Source organism: Lethenteron reissneri, chromosome 6 (assembly GCF_015708825.2).
Source record: "Lethenteron reissneri isolate LAM-NWPU_2019-01 chromosome 6, ASM1570882v1, whole genome shotgun sequence".
Taxonomy (NCBI): Eukaryota; Metazoa; Chordata; class Hyperoartia; order Petromyzontiformes; family Petromyzontidae; genus Lethenteron; species Lethenteron reissneri.
Window position 1 is genome coordinate 5,498,908 of NC_083784.1, and position 14,334 is coordinate 5,513,241.

A 14,334-nucleotide genomic window follows, 5' to 3' on the forward strand; every position below is an offset into this window, starting at 1 on the left:
GAGTACCTGGTGCGGTGTGTAGTAAACATCAGCGCTGGGGAGATGAATGCGGCCGCGCGTGGTGCTTTGTGTGAGTGTGGTCTCGAGTGTGGATGTGTGCGTGCGTCTCTGGACGTGTGTGTAAGACGTGGGCACCTGGGACGGAGCGACTGGAAGGCATGGGCCAGATCAGCTCGGTTAACAACGGTAGGAGGGGGCTGGTATAGACTTCTGTGCAGCCTGTGGACTTGTAATGATCAACACGCTATTCCGGCGTCAGCGCATCAACACATCATAGATGCATCACAGGTCCAAGCTGGAACATCTGCCAGGCTATAGCGACAGAACAGCGAGTCCTGGCCCATGTCCTTGGCACCAGCACCTACCATGGAACTCATCTGCCTCCCCGACCATCGCCTTGTGATCTGTAAGATGCGCCTGCCAAACCCACGGTGGCCTGGTCTCGCATCACTGATGGGAGCTGCAAGAATGTCATCATCGCTTGCAGCTTGAATTGGCATCGTCCTCCTACGGATGGCGGGACCTGTGGTTCCTGCACCTGCTCTAGCTGCACTGGGGTACGCAGTCCAAACCTCCCCAGGAAGCCTTGGCTTGATGGAGGAGGTCGTTCCGGCGAGCTCAGAGCAAGCGAGCGACAGGGCAGCCTTCACTCGGAGGTTGGGAGAGGGCGCACGGAGCTGCAAGGTTGAATGGTGGTCACGAGTTACTGAGGAGAGATGAGCGCTGCCTCGGTAGCTTCAAGTGAGTCGCTTTAATTTCACTGAAGAAGCAACCCGCAGCGCCGCACCTATTTCCATCCTTGAGGGGAAGAACAGTGATCCGACCTCTGACCAGAGGTCGCAACCGGGTACCCGATACCCGTACCCTACCCGATACCAGGCTACCCGTACCCGGCTGGGTACGGGTACCCGTTTGCGACCCTGGTGCGGCCGGGTACGGGTACGGGTAGGCCGTGAGTCACTGGTGAGTCACCGTTTGTCACTCATTTCCTAACGTCTTGTCTCTTCTCACAATTCAAGTTCCTAGAATCAACCCACCCGCGCATGCAACATGGCTTCATCCCAGAGGTCGCAATCAGGTACCCGATACCCGTACCCTACCCATACCCGGCCGGGTACGGGTAGGTTACAGGTACGGGTACCCGTTTGCGACCCTGGTGCGGCCGGGTACGGGTACGGGTAAGGAATCAAAACCCGTTTGCGACCTCTGCCTCTGACCCCTCTAGGAACGGGTTTGCTGGAGAAAAGCCCCTCAACTCGAACAACACCGTGACCCTACTGGCGCTGTGGTTCCTCGAATATTGTGGAAAAGGAGCAAACTCGCAGGCAATGGGATGGATGATGTGCCTGTGAAGGATGTGTGAAGATCCATCCAGAGTTTGAGACCAGGTAACGTGCCCTTGCCAGGCAGCGTGCTGACTTGCCAAGCTCCGATGTCGGTTCAGGCCGGGGCGGTACGGCACGGACGCCATATTCTCTGTCCGTCTGCTACAGCAGAGGTGCCGGGAATTTCGATGGGCCCTGCATCTCCGCTATGTTGACTTGGTCAAGGCCTACGATACCATCAGTAGGCCAGGCCTCTGGTTTGTTCTTCGTGCTTTGAGAATCCCTGACCCTCTGCTCACAATAATTATGGTAGGCAGGCCCCGGTGATGGGGCAGTTATGGAGAAGTCTAGCAGCATATGTTCACCAGTTTCGTAACGCTTGTGTGATAGCTTCCCGGTTTATCACTCCATACGAAGCTCCGGGTCTTCTTGGCCACAGTTATCATCCCCCCCCCCACTCCTTCTCTATGCTTGAGAAAAGTGGAGCCCATTAAAGGAACAGCTGCTGACGTTTTAAACATCAAGGCTGGCCTGCCTACGATCCTTCCTGGGCTTTACCTAACTGGATTGTCTAAGGAGCCCGCAGATCCTTGAAAGATCTGGACACAGTCGCATCAGCAAGCTCCTCTGGCAAGCTGCGTTGGCTGGGTCATGTAGCCCGCATGCCCAGCCACCGCATGGCCAAGCAGCTTTCGTTTGGCCGTACAGAGGGGGCTAAACGGGCGAAGCATAGGCTGACGAAGAGGTGGGCTGATGCGGCACAGGAAGATATGTAGCCGAGTTAACTTGCCGTTGACCGATAAGAGCGGGTGTCAAGGTCGGCCTCATTAAAAACTTCCACTGGGGCAGTTGAGAGAGTGTGAGGTTGATAGAGCAGCAGCGCTCACAACAGCTGGGTGCGTCCCGTGACCTCCTGCCAGTGAACTCTGGACACTTCATGTGGCCTCAAAGTGCACCGAGCCTGACACAGGCATCGCGGATCACCAAGTGGTGAATGGCGACTGCTGCTGTTGTTGTTACTGTGTGTGCGTGTGTGCGTGCGTACGTGCGCGTACGTGCGCGCGTGTGTGTGCATGTTTGTGTGTGTGTGCGTGTGTGTGTACGTGTGTGTGTGCGTGTGTGCGTGCGTGTGTGTGTGTGCGTGCGTGTGTGTGTGTACGTGTGCGTGTGTGTGTGTGTACGTGTGTGTGTGTACGTGTGTGTGTGTGTGTGCGTGTGTGCGTGCGTGTGTGCGTGTGCGTGTGTGTGTGCGTGCGTGTGTGCGTGTACGTGTGTGTGCGTGTGTGTACGTGTGTGTGTGCGTGTGTGTGTGTGTGCGTGCATGTGTGTGTGCGCGTGTGTGTGCATGTGTGTGCGTGTGTGTGTGTGTGCGTGCGTGTGCGTGCGTGCGTGTGTGTGTGTGTGTGCGTGTGTGTGTGTGTGCGTGTGTGTGCGTGTGTGCGCGTGCGTGCGTGTGTGCGTGCATGTGTGCCGCTGCCATCACACAGGAGCTCGCTCCGCTCTGCTCGTGCATATTTCATGAGGCGTCAAGCGCCGCCGGGTACAGCGCTGGTACCGCCACCGCCGCCCCCCTCGCTCCACCACCGGGGGGGGGGGGGGGGCGGTCGTCCAAGCTCTCGCAATTAGTGCGTGCGGTGACATTTCCCGGGCAGAATTACACGGCGCCATCGCCGCGTCAATGGCAGCGGCGGTGGTGGTGGTGGTGGTGGAGGTAAGTGGTGGGGGCCGACCGTGTTCTCACCCATACCGACCCACGAGCCCGGGGCAACCAGAGGTCCCAGGGGACCGTGGGGAACCAGGGGGCCCAGAGAACCCTCCCCCCCCCCCCCGAGACCCAAGGGACCCAGAGACCCAAAAGGACCCAGAGCTCCCAGGGAAACCAGAGACACGGGAGACCCAGAGCCCCCAGGAAACCAAACATCCAGGGGAACCAGAAACTAACGAAAACAATAAACCAGGGGACACAGAGAGGACCCAGAGACCGCAGGGACCCAAGAGTCCTAAAGATCCAGAGGAACCAAAGACCAGTGGACCCAAGAGAACCAGGAGAACCAGAAACCTAAGGGAACCAGAGACCTAAGGAAACGAGAGGAATCAGATAATAGGGGATCCAGAGACAGGGAACCAGAGACCAGGAACCAGAGTCCAGGAACCAGAGACCAGAAACCAGAGACAAGGAACCAGAGACCAGAGTCCAGGAACCAGAGACCAGGAACCAGAAACCAGGAACCAGAGACCAGCAACCAGAGTCCAGGAACCAGAGACCAGGAACCAGAGTCCAGGAACCAGAGACCAGGAACCAGAGACCAGGAACCAGAGACCAGGAACCAGAGTCCAGGAACCAGAGACCAGGAACCAGAGTCCAGGAACCAGAGAACAGGAACCAGAGACCAGAGACCAGAAACCAGAGACAAGGGACCAGAGACCAGAGTCCAGGAACCAGAGACCAGGAACCAGAAACCAGAGACCAGGAACCAGAGACCAGGAACCAGAGACCAGGAACCAGAGACCAGGAACCAAAGACCAGGAACCAAAGACCAGGAACCAGAGACCAGAGACCAGGAACCAGAGACCAGAGACCAGAAACCAGAGACAAGGAACCAGAGACCAGAGTCCAGGAACCAGAGACCAGGAACCAGAAACCAGAGACCAGGAACCAGAGACCAGGAACCAGGAACCAGAGACCAGAAACCAGGAACCAGAGACCAGGAACCAGAGACCAGGAACCAAAGACCAGGAACCAGAGACCAGAGACCAGGAACCAGAGACCATGAACCAGAGACCAGGAACCAGAGACCAGGAACCAGAAACCAGAGACCAGGAACCAGAGACCAGGATCCAAAGACCAGGAACCAGAGACCAGAGACCAGGAACCAGAGACCAGGAACCAGAGACCAGGAACCAGAGACCAGGGGAACCAGAGACCAGGAACCAGAGACCAGGAACCAGAGACCAGAGACCAGAGACCAGGGGAACCAGAGACCAGAGACCAGGAACCAGAGACCAGAGACCAGGAACCAGAGACCAGAGACCAGGAACCAGGAACCAGAGACCAGAGACCAGGAACCAGAGACCAGGAACCAGAGACCAGAGACCAGAGACCAGAGACCAGGAACCAGAGACCAGAGACCAGGAACCAGAGACCAGGAACCAGAGACCAGGAACCAAAAGACCACAGACCAGGAACCAGAGACCTGGAACCAGGAACCAGAGACCAGAGACCACATGGGTGGTTCACCACGTGATTGACTCACCACGTGGTTGACTCACCACGTGGTTGACTATCCCCGTGATTGACTCACCACGTGGTTGACTCACCCCGTGATTGATTCACCACGTGGTTGACTCACCACGGTGTGAGTCAACCACGTGGTTGACTATCCCCGTGGTTGACTATCCCCGTGGTTGATTCAGCCCGTGGGTGACTCACCACGTGGTTGACTCACCACGTGGTTGACTCACCCCGTGATTAACTCACCACGTGGTTGACTCACCAGGTGATTGACTCACCACGTGATTAACTCACCCCCTGGGTGGGTCACCCCGTGGTTGACTATCCCCGTGGTTGACTCACCACGTGGTTGACTCACCACGTGGTTGACTCACCACGTGATTAACTCACCCCGTGGGTGGCTCACTCCGTGGTTGACTATCCCCGTGGTTGACTATCCCCGTGGTTGACTCACCCCGTGGTTGACTATCCTCATGGTTGAATCACCACGTAATTGACTCACCCCGTGGGCGGCTCACCCCGTGGTTGACTATCCCCGTGGTTGACTATCTCCGTGGTTGACTATCCCCATGGTTGTCTCACCCCGTGGTTGACTCACCACGTAGGTTGACTCACCACGTGGTTGACTCACCCCGTGGGTGGCTCACCCCTCGGTTGACTCACCCCGTGGTTGACTCACGCCGTGGTTGACTATCCCCGTGATTGACTATCCCCGTGGTTGACTATCCCCGTGGTTGACTCACCACATGGTTGACTCACCCCTCGGTTGACTCGCCACGTGATTGACTCACCCCGTGGGTGGCTCACCCCGTGGTTGACTATCCCTGTGGGTGGCTCACCCCGTGGTTGACTATCCCCGTGGTTGACTATCCCCGTGGTTGACTATCCCCGTGGTTGAGTCACCACGTGGCTGACTCACCCCGTGGTTGACTCTCCCTGTGGTTGACTATCCCCGTGGTTGACTATCCCCGTGGTTGTCTCACCCCGTGGTTGACTCACCTTGAAGACGGTGGAGCGGAGGGTGCGGGTGGTGGGAAACGCTCGCCCATTGGCGCCGGTGGTGGTGGGCGAGCGTGCCGACCCCGCGTGGTACAGGTGGCACAGCAGACGCACCACGCGGAGCAGCCGGTGCATCTGCGCCTCGTAGCTGCTGGAAAGGCTGAGAGACACGGGGAGACGCGGGGAGACACGGGGAGACACGGGGAGACACGGGAAGACACGGGGAGACACGGGGGGACACGGGGACACACGGGGAGACACGGAGAGACATGGAGACGCACGGGGACACACGGGGAGACACGGGGACACGGGGGAGATACGGGGAGACACGGGGAGACACGGGGACGCACGGAGACGCACGGATACGCACGGAGACGCACGGATACGCACGGGGAGACACGGGGAGACACAGGGAGAGACGGGAGACACGGGGAGACACGGAGACGCACGGAGAGACACGGGGTGACACGGAGAGACACGGATAGACACGGGGAGACACGGGGACAACACGGGGAGATACGGAGACGCACGGGGAGAGACACGGGGAGAGACACGGGGAGACACGGGGAGACGCACGGGGAGACACGGGGGGACACGGGGGGACACGGAGGGACACGGGGAGACACGGGGACAACACGGGGAGACACGGGGAGACACGGGGAGAGACACAGGGGAGACACGGGGAGACACGGGGACACACGGGGACACACGTGGAGACACGGAAAGACGCGGGGAGACACGGGGGACAAGGAGAGACAAGGGGAGACACGGGGAGATACGAGGGGACAACACGGGGAGACACGGGGAGATACGAGGAGACACGAGGAGGACAAGGAGAGACGTAGGGACAGAGAGACGAGACAACATGGTGAGCACGTTTATAGAGAGACAGAAGCAGTGGGCCAAGAAAGGAAGATCTTGAGCCTGGCCTTGAACAGGGGCAGCAGAAGAGAATTAGCGACCTCCTGCAAATGAGCGAAGGGCGACTGGGGGCAAGGCACGGTGGATCCATGGTGGATCCATGGTGGATCTATGGTGGATCCATGGTGGATCTATGGTGGATCCATGGTGGATTCATGGTGGATCTATGGTGGATCCATGGTGGATCCCCGGTGGATCGATGGTGGATCTATGGTGGATCTATGGTGGATCTATGGTGGATCCATGGTGGATCCCCGGTGGATCGATGGTGGATCTATGGTGGATTCATGGTGGATCTATGGTGGATCCATGGTGGATCCCCGGTGGATCCATGGTGGATCTATGGTAGATCTATGGTGGATCTATGGTGGATCCATGGTGGATCCATGGTGGAGCCCGGTGGAGCCCGGTGGACCCCAATGTAGCGGGATGTAGCGGGGTGGAGCGGGGTGGAGTGGGGTGGAGGCAGCAGGGCTGGGTCAGGAAGGAGTGAGGGCTGTGCGGGGGGATTAGCAAGCACCGCGACATTTTCATTTTCCGCTGCAACAGCTTCGTCATATTTCACAGCTGTACAGCCTCACTCAGCCTGTGCGCACGCACACACGCACACACACGCACGCACACACGTGCGCACATGCGCGGGCACGCACACAAAGACATGTAACATGCACACACGCGCACACACGCACACACAAACACGCCAGCTGTATGCGTGTGTGCGACAGGTACGTGACGGGTTGGTGTGTGATGGCTGGGCATGATGTGTTGGATGCGTGATGGGCGAGTGTCCTGATGGGTGGGTGTGTGCGATGAGTTGTGGGGAGTGGTGGGAGCGGTAGTTGGGCGGTTAGCGCACTGCCGCATGAACACGGCAACCCAAATTCGATTCCCGCTCACAGCCAAGACCGGCGTCGGTTATCTGAACCGGTCTTGAGCATCCCCCTAGGATGACTCAGCCCCAAATGAATATGTTGTGCTATGCGCGAGCATCGCCACTTGGGAGACAAAGGTGGTGGGGTGTGGTGCTGGCCACCCACATCCTCATGTGCCGTGCCAGCCCTTCACAGGTGCTGGCTTACAGCACTTTCCCTAAAAGTCTGTGAAGGCTATACGGGGGATCTGTGTTTGATGAGCGGCAGTGCGCAGGATCCGCGTGGATGCGCACGCACGGCTCACCCCGTGGTTGACTCACCCCGTGGGTGACTCTCCCCGTGGTTGACTCACCACGTGGTTGACTCACCCCGTGGTTGAATTACCACGTGATTGACTCACCACGTGATTGACTCACCCCGTGGTTGAATCACCACGTGATTGACTCACCACGTGATTGACTCACCACGTGATTGACTCACCCCGTGGTTGAATCACCACGTGATTGACTCACCACGTGATTGACTCACCCCGTGGTTGAATCACCACGTGATTGACTCACCACGTGGTTGACTCACCCCGTGGTTGAATCACCACGTGATTGACTCACCACGTGATTGACTCACCCCGCCGGCATGGGCGCGCTGCTCGACACCACGCGCCACGACGCATCTAACAAGCATCAGGCGCGTGCCGCGCGTCACACCACAAACTCGCGACGCCGCTTGGTAAACATCGGGGTGGGGGGGGGGGCCTGTGGGAGTGGGGGGGGGGAGGACGAACGTCCGTTATGACTAGATTTGAAGCTTTCGTGACTGCAAGGATTCATATTCTTAGGTTTTGTCGGTAAAGTCACGTGACTTTACCGGAAAAAAACCTAAGTCCGTTATGACCTTCGAAACACGGCGCGAACTCCACACAGATGGATTGCTGCACGGTCCTGGCCCCGGTGGCAGTGAGCGGCGGCGTTTAAAGTTGGGGGATGAAAGCCGCGTCCTCTGGATCGTTCCCCAAGGGACGGCCTCATCTCTCGCTCATGAATTATCTCGCTGCGTACCCGCTCCCGTGACAAAGGGGCTCCCGTCGGAGGCGAGGGGGGGAGGGAGGGAGGGAGGGGGGGGTGGAACGACCCAGAAAAATATATACACGGGAAATAATGAAATATATGAAATCAATTTGCTCTCAGAGTTGGGGGTGGGGCGCTGGGGGGCTGGGGGGGAACTGGATAGGTGTGGAGACACGGAGGGAGACACGGAGGGAGACGTGGAGCCACCGCGTGGATCGGGAATCTCCATCATCATCAGCGGGAACGTCAGTCACGATCTGTCCGCTGCTGGATGAAAGCCTCCCCAGTGGGTGTTATAGTCAGATTCATTTCTGGTAGGAATCCCCTTCGCGTACAACCCCCCCCCCCCCTCCATGCTCCCACCGGTGCCCTCTCCCGGAGGCTGGACTCGCATCGCGAGACACGACGCTCTGGGCGTGACACCGGCAACTCACGCCGCGTGTGTATACGTGTGCATGTACGTGTGTGTGTATACGTGTGTATACGTGTGTGTACACGTGTGTGTGTGTATACGTGTGTGTCTACGTGTGTGTGTATACGTGTGTGTACGTGTGTGTGTATACGTGTGTATACGTGATGGTACACGTGTGTGTATACGTGTGTGTGTATACGTGTATACGTGTGTGTATACGTGTGTGTGTACGTGTGTATACGTGTGTGTATACGTGTGTGTATACGTGTGTGTGTACGTGTGTATACGCGTGTGTGTACGCGTGTGTATACGCGTGTGTGTATATACGCGTGTGTATACGTGTGTATGTACGTGTGTGTGTATACGTGTGTATACGTGTGTGTGTATACGTGTGTGTATACGTGTCTGTATACGTGTGTATACGCGTGTGTATACGTGTGTATACGTGTGTGTACGTGTGTATACGCGTGTGCATACGCGTGTGCATACGCGTGTGTATACGTGTGTATACGCGTGTGTACGTGTGTATACGTGTGTGTACGCGTGTGTATACGCGTGCGCCTTGAACCTCGTTCGCACCGTACGTGGCCAACAGCGCTAACCGGAGGGCGGGCGAGGCGGGAGTGAGGGGATGGACAGAGGGAGAGAGGGATGACAGGTGTTGTTAGTTCCAGTGGCTAGTTGGTGAGGGTGGAGGGCTCGACGCCAGGGGCTGGTTGGACGGATGCAGGTCGAGGAGGGAGGCAGGAAGCGTTGGAGGAAGAGACGGGGTGGAGAAGGGAGGGGTCACCACCCCCCCCCAGTCCCCCGCCCCCCCAGCCCCCCAGCCCCCCGCCCCCCACACGGAATGAGCCGTCACCGGGTGATGCCCAAATTGCGTCACTCACGCGCCCACGGCTCCGGGAAATTTTAATAAAGAGGGGAGGGGCACGGGTGGGGTCGGGGCATCTTCTCCCACTACTGCACGCCCCCCCCCCGCCCCACACGCCCCCCCCCCCCACCCCCCATCACATCGATTTATTGTCATCGAGTCCCAAATCGGTCGGGGGGGGTGCTGTGTTCGTATCGCCTCGTGTGTCCCGTCTCACGCGTCTGGTCCGTCTCCTCTGCGTTGTCAGCACGGGCATCGAGCGTTGTCCCCTCGCACAAGGCGTGGGTCTTCTGCGGTTTCCTCCTCCCGCCGGTATAATAAATACACTCATCGTGACTTGGCTGCGAACGTTAAAAATAAAAAACCCAAATCATCAGCAGGACCCTCCTGAAAGAGAGCCACTGGCATCAGGGTAGCTTTCCTGGGTGAATGAATAATAATGATTTATCGTCTTGGTTCTTTCGGTAAAGTCACGTAGAAGGGAATTAATAAAATAATAAAAATAAAACATAATACAATAATTCTCACGACGTTTCGGCCACAACGCAAGCGTCTGAATTATGTTTTATTTTTTATTATTTTATTACTTCCCTTCTACGTGACTTTACCGAAAGAATCAAGAAGATGAATCCCTGCAGTCACGAAAGCTTTAAATCGGGAAATAATGAATTAATTGGCTAACCTGTCGCTCACCCTTCCCCCACCGCCCCTCCAGACCACTTCACTCACCCCCCCCACCCCGCCCCCCCCCCCCCCACCTTTTCTGTGTCTCCACACAGACAGAACGACACCCGCCATCCCATGAGACTCTACGGCCCAAATATTACCCACGGGCAGTTCGTTGAAGCGAGCAAAGTGTGCACCAGAGGTCGCAACCGGGTACCCGATACCCGTACCCTACCCGATACCCGGCTACCCGTACCCGGCCGGGTACGGGTACGGGTAGCCGTTTGCGACCCTGGTGCGGCCGGGTACGGGTAGGCCGTGAGTCACTGGTGAGTAACCGTTTGTCACTCATTTCTGGTAGGGTACGGGTTCAGGTAGGGAACGACCCTGGTGCGGCCGGGTACAGGTACCGGTAAGGAATCAAAACCCGTTTGCGACCTCTGGTGTGCACCCGGCTTAGACTTGCCGCCAGCGAGGGGTCAGGGGTCAGGGGTCAGGCTCGTGAGACAAACGCCGCCGGTTGTGTGGGTTGGCGAGGGCACTCGGCGCAGCGCCCTGGCGCCTCCGTCGCTTCCCGGGGTGCTGCGCTCCAACACGGAGCTCACTCCACTCGCCCCACACACGAGCCCAGTGGGGGGGGGCCCTTGGGCGCACTCAGCCCGGGGATTGGAGGGAGGCGGTATGTGGATTGGTGGGGGGGGGGGGATTGGAGGGAGATTGGAGAGGAGGCGTAGATGAGGGGGGATTGGAGGGGGGCAGTGTATGGATTGGTGGGGGGGGAGGGCATAGATTGGGGGGGGGGGGGTTGGAGGGGGGTGGTTTGGGGGGGGGCGTGGATTGGAGGGGGGATAGGAGAGGCGTAGATGAGGGGGGATTGGAGGGGGGCAGTGTATGGATTTGGTGGAGGGGTGGATGTGGGGGCCGTGGATTGGGGCGGCGTGAGGGAGGAGGGAGAGTATGTGAGCAACTCCCTTAACCTCCGAGTGTCGGCACCGACTCACTCGCACACAGAGACAAAGATTCCTCGCGCAGCCCAAACAAGCGGTTCCGGCTAGTGCTGCTAACGAGCGGCATCTGTTAAGGCCTGCACCACGCCCCGGCCGCCTTTGTCCCCCCAATGCTCATGTTTACACAACTCGCCAGGTACTCATTTAAGGCTGAGTCGACCTAACGGAGGCCCGGCATCGGCCACACCACCCCTTCATTCGGTGAGCTCCTCTGGCAGACGAAGCCGCGTTCGCTGGGTCATGTAGCCAGTCACCGCATGCCCAGCCACTGCATGCCCAAGCAGCTTCCGTTTGGCCGGATCGAGGGGGCTAAATGCGCGCGGCACAGGCTGGAGAAGAGATGACTGGTACCAGCGGTGTCAAGATCGGCCTGTGTGGAGGAGGCTCGTAAAGGACGCTGCTACTGGGCAGTTGGAGGCAGTCTCCCTCCAACAGCAGCGGAGGGCAGAGAAGCGACGCTCACAACAACGAGCAGAGCGCCGGGCGGCGAAAGCGCAGGGAGTTGCCACAGTGGAGGGCACAGCTGGTGCCCCTGCCAGCCATCTCAGTCAACCCATGGCACCTGGCTTCTGTCCCGTGACCTGCCAACGGCCTCAAAGCGCACCTAGGCTGGCACAAGCGCCGTGATGACGTCACTGCCACTTAGTGGCAGTGACGTCACCGAATGGCTCACAGGGCTATAGCAAATAAATGAAACTGAAATGAAAATAAAATGTGTATCAATACGTGCACGTCTATGTGTATGTATATGTGTCTATGTGTATATGTCTTGTGTTTATCTGTATGTGTATCTGTGTGTGTGTATATCTTTGTGTGTGTGTATATTGGTGTGTCCTGCTCACGGCCGAGTTCAGTGACGATTATTTGACTCGATCCTGGGCCACCCCTAGGTCGACTCAACCTCGAATGAGTACCTGCTGCGGTGTGTAAACATCGCCACGTGGAAGAAAACGACAGCAGGGCGTGCTGCTGGCCACCCACCCACCTCCTCGTGTGCCGTGCCGGCCTTCATAGGCGCTCGATAACAGCACTTGCCCCAACAGTCTGTTACGGCTATGGGGCGATCTTTGTCTTTTCGTTTGCATATCTAAGTGTGTGTGTATCTCTGTGTGTGTATGTATGCGTAGTGCAGTGACTTCGGAGACGAGGTTTGTAGAGGCACCTTCTTTAATTAACACTCGCGATCTCACCTGCCCACACTCTGTAGAGTCGCGAGCCTATGACACAACACGAGCCGTCTAACATCGACGGCGCTGACGGAGACAGCTAACAGCCTCTCTAGCGGCGCAGTGTCGAGCAAAGACAGCGACGATGGCGACGAGACGATCCAATTCCCAAAACCGGCAGCCTCGAGCTCCCACTCTCGGCTCCTTTAATGCTCCCAGCGCGGCCTGGCTCCGCCCTGGCCACGCCTCCCTCCTGGAACCCACGAGCAGGTTCCAGGGGCTTCCAGACGGGGCCCCACGTGACCCTTGCCCCAGTTCCTCCGCCCTGCCGACACACAGCCGCGTACACGCTCACCGGCGTGTGTACTGTGTGTAGGCCGCAGTTGCCGCTGATGGTCAACAGCCGGCGCTATTACACTACACATGCATCAGAAACAGTTTTCCGTGCTTGTGTGGTAACTAATTGAAGGTGGAGGGGTTAGCAGCCCCTCGCACCCGTCCAGAGCCCCCTTTGGCCGCTGTGGTGGCTACAAACGCCATGAGGGGAATGGCCAATTGTCATGGGTCCTCCCCCCATGGCACTGCTCACCACAGCGTTACCATCCAGCACCAGCGAAGAGGTAGGGGGTTGTTATGGCCTCAACGTGCTCATAGCCTGGCACAAACGCCGTGGTGACGTCACCGCCACTTAGTGGTGAATGGCGGTTGTTGTTGTATCTGTGTGTATGTGTGTGTGTGCATCCGTGTCTGTATCTGTGTATGTGTATCTGTATCTGTGTATGTGTATCTGTGTATGTGTATATGTGTATGTGTATCTGTGTATGTGTATCTGTGTGTGTATCTATGCCCGGTGCCTTTCCTGGTCTCAGACTCCGGATCGTCTTCAGTACTTCCTCAACAGATGGCACCTCAGCCAGCTGCATCTCTGCTTTATTGACCTGGTCAAGGCCTATGATACCATCAGTAGGCCTGGGTTCTGGGTTGTTCTTCGTGCTTTCGGAGTCCCTGACCCTCTGCTCACCATCATTAAGAACCTTCATGATGGTGAGCGGGCCCAGGTAAAACTAAGTGGCCGGGAGTCGGAGCCATTCCCTGTACACCTTGGGGTGCGACAGGGATGTCCTCTGGCTCCCACATTATTTAACATCTATTTCGACCACGCAGTTCGTGAAGCCTTTAATAGCTGTACCGGAGGAATTTCAAACTGGTACAGATACAGAAGCTGATCGATGCCTGGGTGTGGTCAAGGGATGGCTGCCTATTTCTCAACCATGTTATGTATGCCGATGATCTGGTAATTTCTGCTCGCTTAGAGGAGGAGTTGGAGGCGCTGCTGCTGAACCTGCAGCTTGCCACTAAGAGGTGGGGACTTACCATCAGCCCCACCAAAACTAAGCACCTGCCTGGGTATTTTGTACCATCGGACACTCCACCCCCACAACTCCCAATTGGTGATAGGGCAGTTGTGGAGAGTGGAGAGTTTCCCATACCTGGGCAGTGTGCTCATGACCGGCTCCGGTTTAACAGCAGAGGTCTCACTTCGAATCAGTAGAGCGGCATTATCTTTTCATCGGTTGCTTAACGCTGTGTGGAAGCTACCTGGTCTGTCGCTCCGCATGAAGCTTCAGGTCTTCTCGGCCACGGTCATTCCCTCCCTTCTCTACGCTTGCGAAACGTGGACCCCTCTAATGGAACATCTTCGTCAGTTAGAAACATTTAGGCTGGCCTGCCTACGATCCATCCTGGGTTTAACCAGGCTGGATTGTGTGAGGAGCTCACAAATCCTTGAAAAATCTGGA

General features: G+C 57.4%; 2 protein-coding genes across 2 annotated transcripts in view; one reads left to right on the forward strand and one right to left on the reverse strand.

Annotated features, from left to right (window-relative positions):
• Positions 1–7,984, reverse strand: part of HACE1 (HECT domain and ankyrin repeat containing E3 ubiquitin protein ligase 1) — a 33,669-nt gene extending 25,685 nt beyond the window's left edge. Inside the window, exons 1-2 of the mRNA XM_061572426.1 lie at positions 7,974–7,984; positions 5,557–5,716 (exon numbers count right to left, since the gene is read on the reverse strand). Coding sequence (XP_061428410.1) covers positions 5,557–5,716; positions 7,974–7,984 — 171 coding nt within the window. The remainder of the gene's footprint in view (positions 1–5,556; positions 5,717–7,973) is intronic.
• Positions 7,983–14,334, forward strand: part of FAAP100 (FA core complex associated protein 100) — a 13,184-nt gene continuing 6,832 nt past the window's right edge. The window contains exon 1 of the mRNA XM_061572439.1: positions 7,983–8,075. Coding sequence (XP_061428423.1) covers positions 7,983–8,075 — 93 coding nt within the window. The remainder of the gene's footprint in view (positions 8,076–14,334) is intronic.